Source organism: Erinaceus europaeus, chromosome 12 (assembly GCF_950295315.1).
Source record: "Erinaceus europaeus chromosome 12, mEriEur2.1, whole genome shotgun sequence".
In the NCBI taxonomy this organism is placed as follows: domain Eukaryota; kingdom Metazoa; phylum Chordata; class Mammalia; order Eulipotyphla; family Erinaceidae; genus Erinaceus; species Erinaceus europaeus.
In genome coordinates, this window is record NC_080173.1 from 54,132,381 (window position 1) to 54,153,798 (window position 21,418).

The 21,418-nt window shown below is 38.9% G+C and overlaps 1 protein-coding gene across 6 annotated transcripts in view; it reads right to left on the reverse strand.

Moving 5' to 3' along the window:
* The window catches only part of SPOP (speckle type BTB/POZ protein), a 78,469-nt gene that overhangs the window by 28,482 nt on the left and 28,569 nt on the right, over positions 1-21,418 (reverse strand). For 4 of the 6 annotated variants that reach the window (XM_060203679.1, XM_007525628.3, XM_060203680.1 and 1 more), the window contains 2 exons: positions 16,957-17,005; positions 26-169 (listed from right to left, as the gene is read on the reverse strand). In XM_060203679.1, the coding sequence (XP_060059662.1) occupies positions 26-103 (78 nt within the window). In that variant the 5' untranslated portion in view covers positions 104-169; positions 16,957-17,005. Of the gene's footprint in view, positions 1-25; positions 170-13,851; positions 13,956-16,956; positions 17,006-21,418 lie in introns of all 6 variants that reach the window. The other 2 variants (XM_060203682.1, XM_060203683.1) reach the window with 1 other exon arrangement.

Genomic DNA, 21,418 nt, shown 5'->3' on the forward strand with positions numbered 1-21,418 from the left:
TTTACAAATGAAAACCTGAGCTCACCTGTGTGTAGCACCAGCTCTCAGCTACGGGGCCACTCGACATTTCTGCCGGAGGCGGAGGACTTGGAACCCTTGACATCGCCAGTTTGAAGGTTAAACAAGATTTCCAAAGTCAGAGGACAAAGATATCTCTTCTCTATTTACCCTGGTAGAATGAAGAAACAAGATGATTTAAATAGAAGTAATATCCTATTATTTTCATTTAACCTTCTTGAAACTAGAAACGCTGTGTTTAACCTGGAAATGCTCTACTCTCATTCAAGTAACTTCTTAGCATTCAGAGCCTAAATTTAAACCTTTACCTCAGAGAAGATCACCTAATCTAAAGCAGTCTCCTAGTTAAAATATATATATATATACATATATATATATATATTTTTTTTTTTTCTTTTTGTTTCTAACTGCCACCAGGGTTGTCACTGGGGTTCCTTGCCTACATAACAAATGCACTGCTCCCAGTGGCCTTTTCCTTTTCTCTTTGTCTCTTTCTCTTTCTTTCTTTCTTCCCTCCCTTCCTTTTTTTATTTGATAGGACAGAGAGAATTGGGGTAGGGGGAAGGAAAAAGAAAGACATTTGCAACAATGCTACACTGCTCATGAGGCTTACCCCTAGCAGGTGGACACTGGGGGATTGAACCAGAGTCCTTCCACATGTTAATATATGCACTATACTGGGTGCACTACTACCTGCCCCCCTCCATAATATTTTAATATTCTGTATTTATTTATTTTGCATAGAGACAGAAATTGAGAGGGAAAGACAGACACAAACCTGCAGCACTATTTCACTGCTCATGAAGCTTACCCCCTGCTGCAGGTAGGGACCTGATACTTAAATCTGTCTCCCTGCACACTGTAAACTGTGCACTCAACCAGGTGTGGCACCACCTGGCCCTATTTTAATCTTCTGTACAACACTTAATTTTATCAAATGAATTTACTCAAAAGGCATATAAAGTACATTTGTAAAATCACTGCCTCAAGAAGTGACAGAGCAACAAATACCACTCACAACTTTGTCACTGGTTTCTTTCCTTGAGGTGTAATATTCCACACCTAAATGAAACTGGATTTATTAACTCTCCATTATCTCATCTTCTCTTATACTTCACTGAAGACTTTTAAAGTTTTCTTTGAGGGTGTGGTCATGGAGTAACAGCAGCCACTTAGAGACAACTAGAAGTCCAACAAAAGAACACACTAATCTCATCAAACTACAGCTGAGACTTCTGCAGAAACCAGAGGTGTGTGCATGCATGTGTGGCCAGTAGACAGAAAAGGGGAGCAGGAAAGAGTCTCATTACAGAAAAAAGTGCATTAGCCAGTCATCAGTGCTACCTTGGTGTATATGCACTGGAGCACAGTGATGCAGCAGAGCTGAGAATCTCTGAGCTCCTAACCCTTGATCTCAGGGGAGTCAAGCGCTGAACTGCTCAGAAAGACTGACCAGTGTGGCAGAGAGTTAACCTGACTGAGAACTGACAAAGAAGACATGCAGTCCATCCCCTCCCCAAGGGAGATTCACAGGAAATTTTTAGGCAATAGCTGAAAAAGTGAGCCTTACTCCTTCAAGTATGCAAGAAAAACAAAAATCAAAAACAAAATAAGGGGGCTGGGCAGTAGCACACTGGGTTAAGAGCACATAGTGTGAAGCACAAGGACTGGCGTAGGGATCCCGGTTCAAGCGCCTGGCCTCCCACCTGCAAGGGGTCACTTCACAAGCGGTGAAGAAGGTCTGCAGGTGTCTCTCTCCCTCTCTATCTCCCTCTCCCCTCTCAATTTCTCTCCATCATATCCAAAAATAAGCAAATAATAACAGCTTCTGCAGTGCTAATCCACAGTAGACCCACACCTCTCAAATGTCAATATAGTCAAATCACTTCACTGGAAATACCTTCCTAACCACACTCCAACAATATACAAAGAGAAAGGTAATACAGCACTGCAGCCACAGCTTCACCACAGCTTAACAATAGCAGCCATGTTAAATGTACAAACATAGGAAAACTGCCCAAAATACTAAGGTTGAGGCTATAGAACAAATTGCTACAGAAGAATCCCAAGAATATAAAGAACTAAAAGACTTAGGGGGCCAGGAGGTGGCACACCTAGCTAAGTGCATGTATTACCATGCACAAGGACCTGGGCTCAAGTCCTTGGTCCCCACCTGCAGGGGGAAAGCTTCACGAGCAGTAAAGCAGGGCTGCAGGTGTCTTTCTCTTTCCCTAACTCCCCCATCTCAATTTCTCTGTTCTATCAAAATAAAATAAAGTTAAAAAAAATAAAAATAAACGCTTAAAAAAAAGAACTGGGGGGTCAGGCAGTAGCACAGCGGGTTAAGTGCACGTGGCACAAAGCGCAAGGACCAGCTTAAGGACCAGCTTAATGATCCCGGTTCAAGTCCCCAGCTCCCCACCTGCAGGGGAGTCACTTCACAAGCGGTGAAACAGGTCTGCAGGTGTCTTTCTCTCCCCCTCTGTCTTCCCCTTCTCTCTCCATTTCTCTTTGTCCTATCCAACAATGATGACATCAATAACAACAATAATAATAACTACAATAAAGCAACAAGGGCAACAAAAGGGAATAAATAAATACTTAAAAAAAGGGGTGTGCCACTGCCTAGACCACACATACACACATACACATTAAAAAAAAAAAAAAACTGGAAGACTTATCAGAGAAAGAATTTAGAATCATCCTCACTGTGAGATCAATTTAAGAATCTCAACTTAAGGTAGAGAAACATATTCAGGGCTTGAGCCATTCAGTAAGGCAATATGAAACATGCAAGAAAAAAATCCAAACTGAACTACAGGATGTGAAAGACATTTTGAATACATATCAGATTCAGATAACAAGTCTAGGAAGTAGAGTCAATGAGACAGAGGAAAGAATATCAGAACTAGAAGATAAAGTGAATTCAAAGATAAGAATGTGGAGACAAAAGGCTTAGGAAAAAAAGAAACAATTTTTCACAAAGACTCCATTATAAAGATAAATGTGGCAGTATAGGCTATTTAACTTAGTTACTACTAGTGTTAAAAATCTTTTAAGAGGGAGTCAGGCGGTAGTGCAGTGGGTTAAGTGCAAGTGGCGCAAGCACAAGGACCAGTGTAAGGATCTCGGTTTGAGCCCCCGGCTCCCCATCTGCAGGGGTGTCGCTTCACAAGTGGTGAAGCAGGTCTGCAGGTGTGTATCTTTCTTTCCCTCTCTCTGTCTTCCCCTCCTCTCTCCATTTCTCTCTGTCCTATCCAACAATAACATCAATAACAACAATGATAATAACTATAATAAAACAAGGGCAACAATATGGAATAAATAAATATTTTTTTAAATCTTTGTAAGTAGGGTTGACACATATACAACAGTATAAAAGAATAAAAGATTGGTTCACATCTACTGTGTTCCTATAGAAACTACCTGCATATTTGTTTTATATGGATTTTTATTTACTAACTACAACATATCCCTCAGTTGTCACGCAAGCATTTGTAGCTTGTGCATTGGCAGAATATGCTAAAAGCTTAGTGCTGTGACTTGTTTCTAAAATAAAGAATCTTGGGGGGAAAAGAAAAGCAATTGTGAAAGTTAAAGGACTTTCAGAAAGAAAAAGAATGGAGCAGACAATATTCAAAGAAATCATAGCTGAAATTTTCCCATAATTGGACAATGTTCAGAGCATAAATATCTATGAAGCTGGAACAACACCTACATTTCTGAATCCTAAATGACTTACACCAAGACACACTGTTGTAAAATAGCAAAACTCAAGGTCAAAGAAAAAATATCACAGGGTGCTAGGGAAATGATATATAAATTTAAGGTTAACAGACTTCAGTTTGATTTCTTATCACAAACTCTACAGACAAGGAGAGAGTGGAACAGCACATTCAAAGTACTAAAAGATAAGAATTGCCATCCATGAATACTGTATCCTGAAAAACTATTCTTCAAATATAATAGAGAAATAAAAGTGTTCTCAAACACAGAGAAACTAAAGGAACTTGCCACTATAAGCCCAGTCTTGCTACAACTAGTGAAAGGAGCGCCATAAGAAACATGCAACTAGACTACTACTTAACAAGTACATATACCAAAATTAACTCAGAAGAGGTTTGGGGATACAGAATGGCTCCCAGGTCCCAGGTTTGGGGATACAGAATGGCTCCCAGGTCCCAGGTTCAATCCCCAGCACCATCATAAGGCAGAGCTGAACAATGCTTTGGTCTCTTTATTTCTCCGTGTATCTGTTTCTCTGCCATTATAAATAAATAAATAAATAAATAAATAAATAAATAAATAAATAAATAAATAAATACAAAGACATATTTAGAGACTCAACCCCATGGGCAAGTAAAACTAAAACTCATATAAGTAGGACTAGGGAAATGGCTCACTTGAATAGCTGCTCTGTTATGTGCTTAACCCGGACTCAAGTCCAGTTCCCATGCAAGGAAGTGGTCTCTTTCACCCAGTCACTTTCACCCAGTCACTTTCTGCGGTCTCTTTCACCCAGTCACTTTCTGCCTCTATCTTAAAAGGAAAAATTATAAATAAATGTGCTATCAAACTGAAAAGCTTCTACACACTGGAAGAAAATTTCACAACCAGGCTGGGGAGATAGTGTAATGGGTTCTGCAAAAAAAAACTTTCATGTCTGATGCACCTGAAGTCCCAAGTTCAGTCCCCAGCATCACCTTAAGCAGAGCTAATCATCACTCTGGCAAAAAGTTAAATTAAATTAAATTCCACACAGATAACAAGGCAACTCAGCAACTGGAAGATTATTTGCACATCATATACGTGAAAAATGATATTAGATATCTATAAACATATGACTCAACAACAACAATAAAAAATAACACAATTAAAAATAGGGCAAAAGATTTCATCATTTTTGGGTGCCAGGTGGTGATACACCTGGTTGAGCACACATGCTACAATGCTCAAGGACCTGAGTTCAAGCTCCTGGTCCCTACCTGCAGGGGAAAAGCTTCATGAGTGGTGGTGAAGCAGTGTTGCAGGTGTCTCTCTCTGTATCTCCCCCTCTATATCACTCCCTTCCCTCTCATTTCTGGCTGTCTCTATCCAATAAATAAATAAAAATAAAAGTTTTAAAAAAGATTTCATCATTTTAACAAAGAAGGCCCACAGATATATGAAAAAAAAAATGCCCCACTTCCATTTTCATTAAAGAAGTGCAAATTAAAATCACAATAAAACAGCACCACACACACTTGAGAATGGTCTACATTAACAAAATAGGAAATGATAAATGTTGGTGAGGATACAGAGAAAAGGGAACTCTGCTTTACTGCTGGTAGAAATGTAAACTAGTGTAGCCTCAGTGGAAAACGATATGGATAGTCCCTAAACAAATAAAAATACTTTATGATTCCCCAATACCACTTCTAAGCACGTATCCAAAGGACATGAAAACTAATGTAAAGAGGTATATCCCTGCTATGTTCATAGGCACTTTAATCACAATTGCCAAGGAGCAGAAGCAATCTAAATGTCCAACAATAGACAAATGGATAAAGATGATATTGTCCTTATGGACATAATGAATAGAGCTGAAGGTGGCTGTGCTTAGTGAAGTTAATAAGGAAGTGAAAGACAATTATTGGATGATTTCACTCATATGTGAAATACAAGGAATAGAAACACATCAACTTACAAAAGAAAAAAAAAAAAAGCTGACCAATTTTGGTATCTCTCTCTTACACATGGTCCCAACAGTCCAAACACGAAGATTTTGTGAGAACTCTGGTGGTGATGGGGGTGTGTGTGTGTGTGTGTGTGCTTGTGTGTGTGTGTGTGTGTGTGTGTGTGTGTGTGTGTGTACAAGGAGGAAACAATCTCTCCACTAATATTGTTACTAGTTTTTCAGTTCTCTTTTTTTCTAATTTCTAAGCATTTCCCAATTTCTTTTTTCTCTCTCTTTAAAAAACAATTTATGGGAGTTGGGCGGTAGCACAGTGGGTTAAGCACATGTGGCGCAAAGCACAAGGGCTAGCTAAGGATCCTGGTTCAAGCCCCGGCTCCCCACCTGTAGGGGAGTCGCTTCACAGGTGGTGAAGCAGGTCTGCAAATGTCTATCTTTCTCTCCCCATCTCTGTCTTCCCCTCCTCTCTACATTTCTCTCTGTCCTAACAACAACGACATCAATAACAACAATTAAAAACAATAAGGGCAACACACGGGAAAATAAATAAATATAAAAAAATTTAAAAAAACAATTTATTAACCTATTTTAATGAAAAAAAATACAGAGTAAGACCAGAGCACTGCCTCCCCAATTTCCTTTACTGGATCTCCCCCACTGTTTTCCATAGTTTAATGCTCATTTAAAAAAAAAAAATTTACAGTAATTTTATCCATTCCAACAGTGTTAAATTTCTACCTTTTAATAAAATTATTCCTCAAATCTAACATTGAATGTGATTTTATTACTGAAAGAAGGGAGGCTTTCAAGTTGAATCTGACGTTACTGTGATATCCTGTTGAGATGTATAAGCAGTTATTTGAAAATGGGCTAAGGCTTACAAGGGAGGTCAAATTCATTAAAAATTTGGATGGCATTCGGATCTCACTGGTTCATGCAATTTTCATCTCATGGTAACATCAACATGAGATCAAATACTACCCCTGCTCACCTGTGATTAAGGTAGGCCTGCAACCTGATGGAAAACAATCTCACAAAACTGCTCAGTAGCATACCAAGTAGATATACCTTTAGCTGTTTTAAAATTATATTTGTCATTATTGCCAGTAGGGGCCAGAATGAAACTTAAAAATTTCTACTTAAAGCAAGTATGGGTGTGAGTTAGCAATGAAAATGCTGTTGTTACAGATGAGTGGCTGAGCAAGTTGTGGTATATATACACAATGGAATACTACTCAGCTGTTAAAAATTATGACTTCACTGTTTTCAGCCAATCTTGGATGGACCTTAAAAAAATCATGTTGGGGAGTCGGGCGGTGGCGCAGTGGGTTAAGCGCACGTGGTACAAAGCGCAGGGACCGGCGTAAGGATCCCGGTTTGAGCCCCCAGCTCCCCATCTGCAGGGGAGTCGCTTCACGGGCAGTGAAGTAGGTCTGCAGGTGTCTATCTTTCTCTCCCCCTCTCTCTCTGTCTTCCCCTCCTCTCTCCATTTCTCTCTGTCTTATCCAACAACAAAGCAACGTCAACAATGGCAATAATAACCACAACGAGGCTGCAACAACTAGGGCAACAAAAAGGGGAAAAAATGGCCTCCAGGAGCGGTGGATTCATGGTGCAGGCACCGAGCCCAGCAATAACCCTGGAGGAGAAGAAAAAAAAAAAATCATGTTGAGTGAAATAAGTCAGAAACAAGGATGAATATGGGATGATCTCACTCTCAGGCAGAAGTTGAAAAACAAGATCAGAAAAGAAAACAGAAGTAGAACCTGAAATGGAATTGGCGTATCGCACCAAAGTAAAAGACTCTGGGGTAGGTGGGTGGGAAGAATACAGGTCCAAGAAGGATTCAGAGGACCTAGTGGGGGTTGTATTGTTTTATGGGAAACTGGGGAATGTTATGCATGTACAGACTATTGTACTTACTGTTGAATGTAAAACATTAATTCCCCCAATAGAAAAAAAAAAGAACAAAAAAGAAAATTCTGTTGTTATATTTATCAGAGTGCCACTCAGCTCTGGCTATTGGTAGTGCCAGAGATTGAACTTAGGACTTCTCACTGTTTGCTGTGTAACTACCACACTATCCCTTCGACCTTTAAGATATGAATTTTACAACTTACTTAAGAACATAAAATGTGACTCTGGAGGTTAGGGATGCAGATTGAGCTTGATACTGAGTAAACATAAAATAATATCTGAAGCTTAGTTTGAAGTTTAAAAAATATTTCAAATTTACCTATCAACAGAAAAACTGCTCTAAGCCTAAGGGAAAGACAAACGAAGCTATTATGATGATTATTATTTTTTAATATTTATTTTATTTATTCCCTTTTGTTGCCCTTGTTTTATTGTTGTAGTTACTGATGTCATTGTTGTTGGATAGGACAGAGAGAAATGGAGAGAGGAGGGGAAGACAAAGATGGGGAGAGAAAGATATAGACACCTGCAGACCTGCTTCACCGCCTGTGAAGCAACTCCCCTGCAGGTGGGGATCCTTCCGCCGGTCCTTGAGCTTTGCCCCACCTGCGCTTAACCCGCTGTGCTACCGCCCAACTCCCTTTTATGATTATTTTGTCATCACTGGAGTCTCATAGCTCAGGCCAACTATTTCAGATAGAATGAGAGAGAGACAGAGACAGAGGGAAAGATACGACAGTAGCAAAGCCTCCTTCACTTTGGTTGGAGCCAGAATCAAAACTTGGTCATGCATGCATTACAAAGCAGGTACACTATCCTTACTGGCTGTAAAGTGTGTTTTAATGGCTTTGCTATTGCTACCACGCCAATGAAAATACAACTTACTTTGATCTTAGTCATTCTATTTTTTTCTCTTGTTTCATAGCCAAGGTTTTTTTTTGTTTGTTTGTTTTTAATATTTACTTATTGGAGTGGTCCGGGAGGTGGCGCAGTGGCAAAGCTTTGGACTCTCAAGCATGAGGACCAGAGTTCGATCCCCGGCAGCACATATGCCAGAGTGATGTCTGGTTCTTTCTCCTATCTTTCTCATAAATAAATAAAATCTCTTTAAAAATTTTATTTATTGGATAGAGACAGCCAGAAATTGAGAGGGAAGGGGTGGTAGAGAGGGAAAGAGGCAGAGAGGCACACACAACACTGCTCCACCACTTGAAAAGCTTTCCCCCTCCAGGTGGGGGCCAGAGGTTCAATTCTAGGTCTTTGTACATTGTAACATATGTATTCAACCAGGTGCACCAGCACCTCCCCCCTTTTTTGTTTTTGCTTTTCTAAATAATATCACCTCTCTTCCAATTAAAAAAAAAAAGTTCAACACAGCAGCTAGTAGAACTTGAGAATCAGTCTTAGACTCTAAGGAGCTCTAACCATACAACCTGCTGGGAGGGAAATTGACTAGGATAGCACCAGTCTAATTAATTTCACTCATAGCAGGCACCATGGACAAAGTGTTCATCAGCAAAGTAGCCTGGTGTTAACATGAGCTCTCCAGCACTTCATGCCAACCACTGTAGAGGCCCAGCAGAAAAACAATTTTAGAAAAGAGGAGGTCTATTTGAGGGTTATGGTTTGAGGACCTTTATAGGAAACAACTAGCACCAAAACATAGTGTTTCTGGTTTCAAACAAGTTAAGACAAGACTGCCCTAGTTCTCCAATGAGAGATTGATTTTCCAAAGCTTAACAAATCCCCCAGTATGATGAAAATTCTAAGGCTGAACATAAGTATTATATACTATTTATTTTTCTGTTCATTCTATTAAATCCTGACCTGTGAAGGGATACCTCTTCTGAGATTCTTTTAAAATCCAATGAAGACAAAAATGAATTAACTAATAGCAAACTTTAACAATGCTTTATCACCATTACTATGAGACTAATAGGTCATTAATCATCTTTGAGATTCAAGTCAATCAATATAATCTTTAACTAGGAAAAAATAGGTAAAGTGAAAAAAAGAAGTAGCAATGCTGTCATAATTCACAGATACAGTTTTCACAGAGTAGGCTGTGGTATACTTTGCAGCATTCTTTTAAACTTTATGAACATTTCTACTGCCTCCAGTAGGCAAGAAGGGAGGGAGGGAAAGGAGAAAGAAGGAAAGAGAAAAAAGGGAGGAAGAAAGAAGAAGGGATGAGGGAGGGGAGGGAAAGCGCTAGGTTAAACACCAATTTGTATGTTTAAGACCCCAGAAACAACAGGTTCAATCCCCACCACCACCTTCTATCAAAGCTGAGTAGTGCTCTGGTTCTTTCTCTCCTCCCTCCTCTCACGATAAACAATCTCATCGTGCCCCCCCCTTATGTGTTTCCTGTACAATTTATGAAGAGAAGAAAAAGAAAAACTTGAAGATAGCTCAGCCAGTAAAGTATGTATCTTACCAACCACATGGCCCTGGGAACCACATGGGATACTAAGGACAGCACTGGAGGAGCTGCATGGAAGCCTGAGTTGTGCTAAGGTTTCTCTCTCTCTCTAAAAAAAAGAACAGTAATAAAAAGGAAAAAATGGGGGCCAGGTGGTGGTGCACCTGGTTGAGTGCACATGCTACAATGCAAAAGGACCTGGTTCAGTCTCCCCCAAACCCCCGCCATCCCTGTCATCACCTGCATGGGGAAAGCTTTGTGAGTGGTGAAGCAGGGCTGTAGGTGTCTATCTCTCTCTCTATCACCCCCTTCCCTCTCAATTTCTGGCTATCTATCCAATAAAAAAAATTAAATAAAGAAAAAACAGAAAAATATCTGCCTTAGAGAAGTCACTCAGTGATACTCAACATTCACAAGATCCTGGGTTTGTTCTCTGGCACAGCAAAAAAAAAAAAAAAAAATCACTAAAAAATAGTCAAGTATCACCAATTTCATGTGGTTCAACTTAACACACAAACACAGACAAATTAGATGGCATGGGAAATCCCTTTGTACCAAGAAACAGTTTGGGACTTTTTATTTGTTTAACAGTTTATTTGGGGGCTGGGGAAATATTATGCAAAAAAGACTTTTCTGCCTGAGGAGCCAAGGTCCCTAGTTCAATTCCCTGTACCACAACAAGCCAGAGTTGAGTAATGTTCTGGTTAAAAAAAGAAACTGGGGCCAGGTGGTGGCACACCTGGTTTGAGTGCACGTTATATTGCGCAAAGATCCAGGTTCAAGCCCCCATCCCCACCTCCTGGGGACAGCTTCTTAAGTGGTGAAGCAGTGTTGCAGGTGTCTTGTCTCTCTCCCTCTTTCTCCCTGTTTTTTCCAACTTCTGGCTGTCTCTAATAAATATAATTTTTTTAAGAAAGAAATCAAGTGATTTTAATGATTTTTCTTTTATTTATTTCATATAGAGTTTCACATACATGAGAGAGAAAAGTCAGAGCACCACACCAACCATGTGACACTCAGGATCAAACCAGGAGCCTCAGATATGAGTCCCATGTTCTACCAGCTTCAACTATTTTCCCAGGCACTTTTAGGAGCTTTTCAAAAGTCTACCACTTTTTTTTTTTCAATTGCTTTAAAGCCTTGTGCAGTTTCCAAGTCAGGAAAATCCAACTATTTTGAATCTGAGAGGTGTTTGCATTTTCCAAAACAGATGATACCAGAAGACTGCTGACTATAAAGGGGGGGAGGGGAGCCAGGCGGTGGCACACCAGGTAAGCGCACATAGTGCGAAGTGCAAGGACCAGGCTCAAAGATCCTAGTTTGAGCCCCCAGCTGTCCACCTGGGGGGGGGGGGGTGTCACTTCACAATCAGTGAAGCAGGCCTCCCATCTGCCTTCTCCTCTCTCGATTTCTCTTTGTCCTGTCCAACAACAGTAGCAACAACAACTATGGGGAACAAAGATGGCCTCCGGGAGCAGTGGATTTGTAGGTGCAGGCACTGAGCCCCAGCAATAACCCTGGAGGCAACAAATAAAACAAATAAACAGGGAGTCGCACAGCGGGTTAAGTACAGCTGGCGCAAAGTGCAAGGACCAGCGTAAAGATCCTGGTTCAAGCCCCTGGCTCCCCACCTGCAGGGGAGTTGCTTCACAAGTGGTGAAGCAGGTCTGCAGGTGTCTATCTTTCTCTCCCCCTGTCTGCCTTCCCCTCCTCTCTCCATTTCTCTCTGTCCTATCCAACAACGATGACATCAATAACAACAACAATAAAACAAGGGCAACAAAAGGGAATAATAAAAAAAAACACTTCAGAAAGATCTGGGTATGTTAAGTTTTGAGAAACTAATGACCTATGTTTCTTCTGTTACAGCAACCTTAATTACATACAGTCTAGGAGGAAGGACACATTAATACAGGTCATACTGACTTTCTGTTACAAGATTTGAATGACGTATCAATGTTTGTTATGGGAAAACTTTTTACAGGTTAATCTAGCCTAACAAAATATTAAATGTTCTTTTGTTGTTGTTGTTGTTGTTGTTGTTGTTGTGTGTGTGTGTGTGTGTGTGTGTGTGTGTGTGTGTGTAAAGTTGGAAATATTTCTTTAAATGAAAACTTAGGGCAATCATGAGAAAATTCAAATCAGTAAGAGGTAAGACTAGAGTATCTTGTATTCCTTTTATCAGACAATTGTTTTGAAATTTTCACAAGTTAGTATTTTTTTAAATTGAGATATAATTGACATTGCCATTTTCCTTTTTAAGTCTTTAATGGAGGAGTTTAGTATTGTAATTATAAAGCTCAGGAAGAAAAAAGTCTGACAAAAAGTGGGCAAAGAAGACCAACCGCTTATAAAAATGAAAACAATGATATTCTTAAACATATGAAAATACATACATTCACAGAAAGATAAATGCAACTTAAATGCACATTGGTTGACCCAGAAAATTGGCTAAGATCAAAGTGGCTAAGATTAGCTGGCAAGATAGCTCACCTGGGAAGGTGCCTGGTTTGCCACGTGAGCAAGTCCAGAACCCACCACACTAGAGAAGGAGAGATTTAGCGATCAGTGCCTACAAGACTCCACTGTCCCCAGTGGTATTTTTGCTGGGTTTTTTTGCTTTGAGACAGGGTGAGAGACCTACAGCACTGTACCACAAACCATGAAGCTTCCCCCAAGTCTACTTTTCTTGATAGAAGGTGAAAGACAGTAAAGGGAAGAGAGAAAAGAGGAGAGACACCCACAGCACTGCTCCACCACTCACAAAGGCTTGAACTGGATCCTTGCACATGATGACATGTATGCTCTACCCAGTGAGTCATCACTGGGCCCAACACACATATATTTATAAACCATGTCTAAAAAGCCAAGTTGCTTCTATTCCAGGTCAAGATGCTGTTTCTTTTTCATTTTTGAGCAAAGAATATAAATTTGTCGAGGAAAAGGCACACAAAAAGTGTGGACCTGATCTTGAGAAATGACAGAAAGCTAGAACATATTTTCTGCCATAGCCAAATATTTCTCTAAGTAAGAACCGAACTGTTCTTGCAACTGTTGTATATAAGGAAAACTTAGAAACAAATACATTGTGTATGCATTTCCATACTTTGTTTTTCTACATAAAAAGACTATTTCCCCCCTTTCTTTTCAATCTAAGTGTAATAAGAGTTGTACAGGAAGAGTCTAGCTAGTAACGCTCATCCAGTCAAAGTTTACCTAAAGATGAACAAGAAGGTACATGAGGGAGTCGGGCTGTAGCGCAGCGGGTTAAGCGCAGGTGGCGCAAAGCACAAGGACCGGCATAAGGATCCCGGTTCAAACCCTGGCTCCCCACCTGCAGGGGAGTCGCTTCACAGGCGGTGAAGCAGATCTGCAGGTGTCTGTCTTTCTCTCCTCCTCTCTGTCTTCCCCTCCTCTCTCCATTTCTCTTTCCTATCCAACAACGACAACAACAATAATAACTACTACAATAAAACAACAAGGGCAACAAAAGGGAATAAACAAATTAAATAAATATTTAAAAAAAAAGAAGGTACATGAAAGAATTTCACGTCACAGAAAGCAGAGGAATAACCAACAGAATGCTCTCACTAACTCCCAAACTTTATTATGAGTACTGGCTGTTTACAGTCTTACAGCCTAGGTTATAAATAACTAGCGTCCTTGTCCCCAAGGAGACCTAATAGACATCACAAAGGTTAAAATATGGGCTATTTCTCACTTTAGTGGCAATTTTTCCAGTAAAAATCCAAAACAAACATCAACTACACACAGAGACATAGATAATTTAAGGATTAGACAATAATTTATCTCCAATTACCTTCTGTCCTTGAAAATTATCCACTGGGGCCGGGTGGTGACGCACCTGGTTGAGCGCACAAGTTACAGTGTGCAAGGACCCGGGTTCGAGCCCCCGGTCCCCACCTGCAGGGGGAAAGTGGTGAAGTAGGACTGCAGGTGTCTCTTTGTCTCTCTCCCTATCACCCCGCCCCTCTTGATTTCTGGCTGTCTCTATCCAATAAATAAATAAAGATTTAAAAAAAAATTTTTAAAAAAAGAAAATTATCCATTATGCCAGAGTAACTAATAGAGACAGATTAGGGTAATTCTTTACCCAAAATCATTTCTAAGGAGAATAGAATGCATCTGGAAGTCTGTACTGGATGAGGCAGATACTTTACAGCCTTGTAGAAGTGCATTTCCTCAGACCTCCAAAGGACTTGAGTTTTTGTTTTCCAATTCAGACACAAAATACTATGAATTAAATAAATCTACATAACTACATCTGAAGAAATAAATTCTATTTCCACGTGAATACGCATAGGCTTCACAAAGTTTGGGTTAATACCATCAGCAGGTGTACTGCTCTTGTTAATTACAGAACCCCTGCTTGTGGGAGTAGGGAGAACAAAAAACAAAACTAAAACAAAGGGCTGAGGAGATAGCTTAACGGTTATGCAAGGAACCTTCCAAGTGTGAGGCTTTACGGTCTCGGGTTTACCACCATAAACCAGAGTTGAGCAGTGTTCTGGTACGTGTGTGTACACGTACACACACTACACACACACACACACCTCTCTGCTTTTTCTTTTTCTTGGCATTTATCAAATTAAGCTTCTCTGTACACCAATTCAAAGTCTGTCACTTGGGAGATGTCTGAAATCCAACAACATGAATCCAAATCAGCAAACAAAACAGATTATAAAGCGGCAATTTCACTTTAAAGTGGATCTCAATTCCAAAGGAAAACATCTTTAGGAATGAAGTTACACAGGCTGAACCAAACAATCAGCAACTTCTTTCTTCTCACAAATTATAATATTGTGTTGATTCCACAAAGTAGCTTGGTCAAAAATCTCTAGGGCCACAAAGAGTAAATTTAGGAAAGATGAAAATGTTAACACATCCCACGTGTCATCAAAGATTTCTCTCCTAGGTTAAAATTTTGTCTTCTAAAATAAGAACTTGAATAGAATTTTACAGAAGAGAAAGAGTAAGAAAAGTGTGCATGTGGGAGGGGGAGGGGACTTTTTTTTTTTAAATATATGGTTACATTTCCAAAGCTGTTATGAAATCTGAAAGGTTATAGTTTTTCTCTCTCTTCCTTCAACTACAACAATGAAAAAAACATTAAAAAATTCAGTAGACAAATGAAAGGCTCAGTCCTAATATAACCAAAATGTGACCAGTCTGCAAGGAATTAAAGAAAAAGAAAAACACACAGAGAAGAGTCATTTCATCAAATAGGCCAAAGTTGCATAACCCCAAGGGGTCCTCTGGCTTTTACAGATCTCAAATTCAATACAGTTTGCTTAGGCCAAATATGCTTTAGTTAAGTCATTTAAATATAGCTCTTACTAATACAGTTTGGATACAGAAAGGGCTCAAATAATGTATATCAAGTAAGAAAATATAAATTAGTCTTAAGGTATAAATTTTGAATTTAAGTTCATTAACTTAGAAGCTGAAAACACATTCTAATACATTACAAAGACAACCAACTATGTTCAGTATTAACTACTACTATCTAGCAGTACAGAATCCAATATTCTGTGGAGACACTTTTTTAAAAATTGTCTCCCTTCAACTATAAACAACAGATCTATGTATAAGTAAATTTTGTCCTTGAACTTAAGTCTTAACTAAACAAATCCCATGTTGTATAAATTAATTCTTTCTACTTAACTTAAAAAACATCTAGAAAATAAATTCTCCATCTAAAGTTATTAAAAATAAACTAATTTCTATGTTAATGCTAAGGTTTTAGCAAAGCAGAACTAAGGGCAGGCAGGAAGTTCTCAATTTTAAATATTCATTCCAAAATTTATGACATATTAAAAAGTAAAACCACACAGACAAGCCAAACACAGGAAAGTTAACTGTTTTGTTAAAAATGAAAATGCAGTAATACTGATTTTTACCCAGTAAAAACACAACCAAGAATCTAAAGAATAAAGCTCATATAACAAAGGGAAAAAAAAATCTTTGTGTGCAGTGCTAGGAAACAAATCCAGAGCCTCACACATGCAAAATATATAATACTACTGAGTATCCTCACCAGCCCAATCTTTCAATCTTCTTCTGGTTCTATATGAGAGAGAAAAAAGGGGAAGGGAGGGGAATACACTGCAGGACCACTTAACAATCCATGGAGCTTTCCCTGTGCCATCTGTGGTGTTCCTATGTGCTGCTGGGTCTGGAACCCAGGGCCTCAAGCACATGAAGGTATACACTCTACAGGGTGAGCTATCTCCCCACTCCATTAAGTAAAATAATAATTCACTAGTCAGAATTATTTATTTAGAAAGACTTTTTAAGTTACTGAGAGATGAGCTGCAAAACATACAACACAAAGGTAATTTTCTCAGATTCAAACTCCTTTTTTAGAGTAAAATGAAGTCCCTGAAAAAAAAAAGAAAAAAAAAAAAAAACCTCATATGTTGCTTTAAGGTATCTCTTTTCATAAAATGTTATCTAATTTGCCAGAATATATTTTCTAGGGAGAGAGATAATCTTACACAAAGGTCAATATTATCAACCACTGATTAAAAACATAAATCCAGAATTTTTCTTCCTATACAGTGTAAAGCCTTACCCTATATACAATTGTCACTGAAGAATATATCAATAGTTCCATTTTACTCCAGAAAAAGTATATTTAAAATTTGTTTGAAGCCACATATGAAAAATGTTTCTTTGAGACTGTAATGCTTAATATTAAAAACAAAAAGTTCATTACATGCTTACTTTAATAATGCTTCTAGCTTTCCATTCCATGCCCACCAAAATGAAAACAGTAACTCGTGCTCAAGACCCACATTCTTTAAAGTCCTAGTAAATATTTCTACACATTTCATTCAGTATTTCTTTTTTTTTTCCTCATTATCTTAAACTATATTTAAAATGAAACGATGTAAAAACTCACCAAGTTAGGTCAGTAGGAAGATTCTAATTTGTCTTGTCTACCAGGAAATCTGTTGGAAACAGAGATGATGAATTAGATTTAGCTACATCCTGAATCTCATTAGTCTTTATGTTAGCTATTCTAAAATGGGAAACTCTTACAAAAGCAGGTGATACATTTGCCTAACATTTACCAAGTAAATAGTACCATTGTTTTTTAATGTTTTATTTTTTAACTTTATTTTGTTTGATAGGACAGAGAAATTTAGAGGGAGAGACACCAACAGCCGTGCTTCACTGCTTGTCAAGCTTTTCCCCTGCAAGTTGGGATCAGAGGCTTGAACCCAGGTCCTTGCACATTGTAACACATGTGCTTAACCAGGTGCACCACCACCTAGCCCCAAGTATTGCCATTCTTATATTTCATCAATAGCTGTGAAAGCTTTACTTTTCAGTTATCATTCAAAAAAAAAAAGATTATACTTTAAACTAAGACAGAAAAACCCAAGGTGAGGGGCCAGGTAGTGGTGCACCTGGTTAAGCGCATTTGTTAGAATGGACAAGGACCTGGGTTCAAGCCCCTAGTCTTTACCTGCATGGGAAAAGCTTTACAAGTGGTGAAGCAGTGGTGCAGGTGTCTGTCTGTCTATCTATCTATCTTCCCTTTCCTCTCAACTGCTGGCTATCTCTATCCAATAAATAAGAAGAAAAAAAAAGAAAGGACAAAAGATCCAAGGCAATTCTTCAAATAAGCTAGTAAAAAATTAAATGGTTTGCCCCTTGGCAGCACTTCGAAATTAGAGAGCACTAATCTATAACCATAGCTTTTATATAATATGAATGAAAATTACAAGCATGGTTAGGTTGTGAACAAATAACACTGAAAAGCTTACAATAATTTTTATTTATTTAATGTTCAAAAACAAGCTATATTACAATGATTACTAGGTGATAAAATCATAAAGCAAAGGAAATGATCATTTGTCAGAATGTTACCTCTAAGTAACAATCTGATTTAGAAGGGACATATACAGCAAACTTCTGGGAGCTAACAAAAACATATCACTAGGGCTAATTGGTGGGTTATAAGTCAATGCTTTTCTTGTTTTATTTTGTTAATCTTTAAATTATACAGGTGTTTTTTATGTGTTATTCTGTGCATCAGATTTTCTTTTTTGGGGGGGAGATTGATGGTTTATAGTCAACAGTAAAATACAGTAGTTGGTACATGTGTAACATTTCTCAGTTTTCCACATAACACTCTTATCCTCCCCACCTCAGTCCTCCTCCACCATCATGTTCCAGGAACTGAACCCCCAACCCCAGAATCTTTTTAAATTTTTTTTATTTCCTTATTGGGGGATTAATGGTTTACAGTTGACAGTAAAATACAATAGTTTGTATATGCATTTCTCAGTTTTCCACATACACAATACAACCCCCCAAAGGGTCCTCTTCTGCCATCATGATCCAAGACCTGATCTTACCCCACCCCCCACCCCAGAGTCTTTTACTTTGGTGCAATACACCAACTCCAGTCCAAGTTCTACTTTGTGTTTTCCCTTCTGTTCTTATTTTTCAACTTCTGAGTGAAATCATCCCATATTCATCCTTCTCTTCTGACTTATCTCACTTGCCATGATTCCTTCAAGCTCTATCCAAGATGAAGAAGGTGAATTCACCATTTAATAGCTGAGTAGTATCCCACTGTGTATATACAACACAACTTACTCAGCCACTCACCTGTGCTGGACACCTAGGTTGTTTCCAAGTTTTGGCTATTACAAATTGTGCTGCTAAGAATACAGGTATATACACATCTTTTTAGATGGATGTGTTTGGTTCTTTGGGATGTATCCCCAGGATAGGAATTCCAGGGTCATAGAACTTCTAGCCTTCTGAGAGTTCTCCAGACTGCTGTCCAGAGGTTGGACCAATTTACATTCCCACTAGCAATGCAGGAGGGTTCCTTTGTCCCCACACCCTCTCCAGCATTTGCGGCTGCTACCTTTTCTGATGTATGACATTCTCACAGAAGTGAAGTGGTATCTCATTGTTGGTTTTATTTGTATTCCTATACTGTATAACTGCCCAAACCATGCATACATTATTGAAATAATCTAACTGTGTATATTTACACATACTCCAACACCAAATAGTGACTATACTGTCTTTCTTATATTATACCTTGATTCTCTTTTTCAAGAAAATATGAGAATGGAGTAGTAAAGCAGGGTTACCAAGGAATGAATACTTATATGATAGGCTTTTCTGTTATACCTCATTTCTTTGGACTTTAATGTGATACTTGAGATTTACTGTTCAGGCAAATGTTTAAACCTACTTATGACTACTTACCAAAACCCATTGTTAGTACTCAAATTATTATAAAAAATAAGGCAAAGTTGGGATTCATGTATTTCTTGATATTAGCTTTTTAGTTAAACATGGCCTCTGATGCAATCTGCAATCATTCCCCACCTTACTCTGAGTAAAAGTCAAAGTCATTACAAAGGCTGAGAACAACCTGTACGATCTGGACCTCATCACCTCTCTGGCCTCATCTCCAATTACATTCTCCTAAGCTCACTATGTTCTAGCCACACTGTCCTTCCTTGCTACTCCCTTAGACAGAAGAGGCTCATTCTTACATCAGGGCTTTGTACTTGCCCTTCTCTCTGCCTGGTAACCCTTTCCTTAGCCTCTTGAGTATTCCCTCACCATTGTTGAGCCTCTGTGAAGCCTTCCCTAACACCCTTAAAAATGTAATTTCTACCCCCCTACACATAATCCCCCCCACGCTAACACATAAAACCATCAGTACACCGTATCTAGAATGTAAGAAGGCAGATTCTTATACCTGTTTGCTATACCCTGACAATGTCTAGCAAATGTAAGGAAAGAAATAAAGACTTAATAAATGTCTGAATCCCTTTCCAGACTTCTATCCTTGAAAGAGACAATAACTTGATACATTAATATTTTTTCTTTTCTCATACTCATTGATTAACAGTTTGTCTTGCTAACAAGCTCCAGGTTATGCTATTAGCATTAATGACTCTCAGATAATATTTATAAAAAGGTTTACAGAAACAGAAGAAATTTTCCTCTATTGTGCAATGCCCAAGATAACAAGGCTGGGAGAATCAAGAGAGACAAGAATTCTCTACATTACTGGTGTGGATATACAGTGGCATCATCACTATGGGAACTAATTGGCAAAATGTAGCATGAAGACTGAGAGACTGTTTCCTTTAGCTATGCATACTGTTGTTATAGATTTTTTAAATAAGCATGTTTTATTTTTATAGTAAGAGAAGATAAGGTGCTTTTAAAATGGAATTGTGTAAGCAAAACATAATTTCAAGAAAATTCTTTATACTTTTATTATAACAGAAGCAATAAAGGAATCTGTTATGTTTCCAGATGAAATGCCCCAAGGGTGACTACAGTTAGGGGGGGAAAAAATTTCTTTTTGGCTAAGCAACTAAAATTTTTCATAGCAGAATCTCTGGTGTGGAAAGGAAAATAAAAGACTGTGGTATAAGTGTTTAATGTAAGAACAATTCTATTCTAAAAGAAAGACTTAAAACAGGAACATTTTTCTTAGTATAAAATGTAGAATCAATGTAGTAAGGAGCAAATAACAAAATACATTCAAAGGCAATGATCATAATGACATAATTCAAGAAAAAGAAAGCTGCCTACTAGGTGATGAGAGGTACAGACAGTGCTCATAACTTATTCAAGTCTGAGTAAGTACAAATTCAAAAGTAGGTTTGTTTATTTATTGCCCCCAGCTGTCACTGGGGCTTAGTACCAGCACTGAACTTCTCTGTTCCAGACTCTTGGAAACAGAGTTGGCAGTCAGCTGAGGTAAAGAACAAACACCTCATCACAGACCCCTGCAAGCGTCAACCCGGCTTTGACCTAGCACGTTATGACTGGGCCCTCCTCAATCGCTATCGAACAGGCCATGGGCCGGTGCGCCGCTGTGTTCCATCGCTGGGGAGCCAGAGACGACCCGAACTGCCCCTGAGGCTACAGACAGACTATGACCCACATAGTCAACGACTGCCACCTCTCCAGATTCAAAGGAGGTCTCGAAACTTTACATCAGGCTCAACCTGACGCTATTGACTGGCTACGGAAGAAGGGCAAACGCTAGAAGAAGAAGTACCAGCACCATGAATCCACCAATCCCAGTGGCTGTTTTATTTTTTCTCTTTTTTTTTTTTTCTCCTTTCTATTTTATATGATAGGACAGAGAGAAACTGAGGGGCAGGGTGAGACAGAAGAAAAAGAGAAAAATAGATACCTGCAGACTTGATTCACTGTTCATGAAGCGTCTCCCCTATAAGTAGGAAGCAGGCGCTCAAACCCAAGTCCTTGTGCATGGTAACGTGTGTGCTGAACTGAGTGCCCCGCTGCTTGCCCCCCCCCCACACACAACAGGTCACTTTCTAATCACAATACTTGTGACC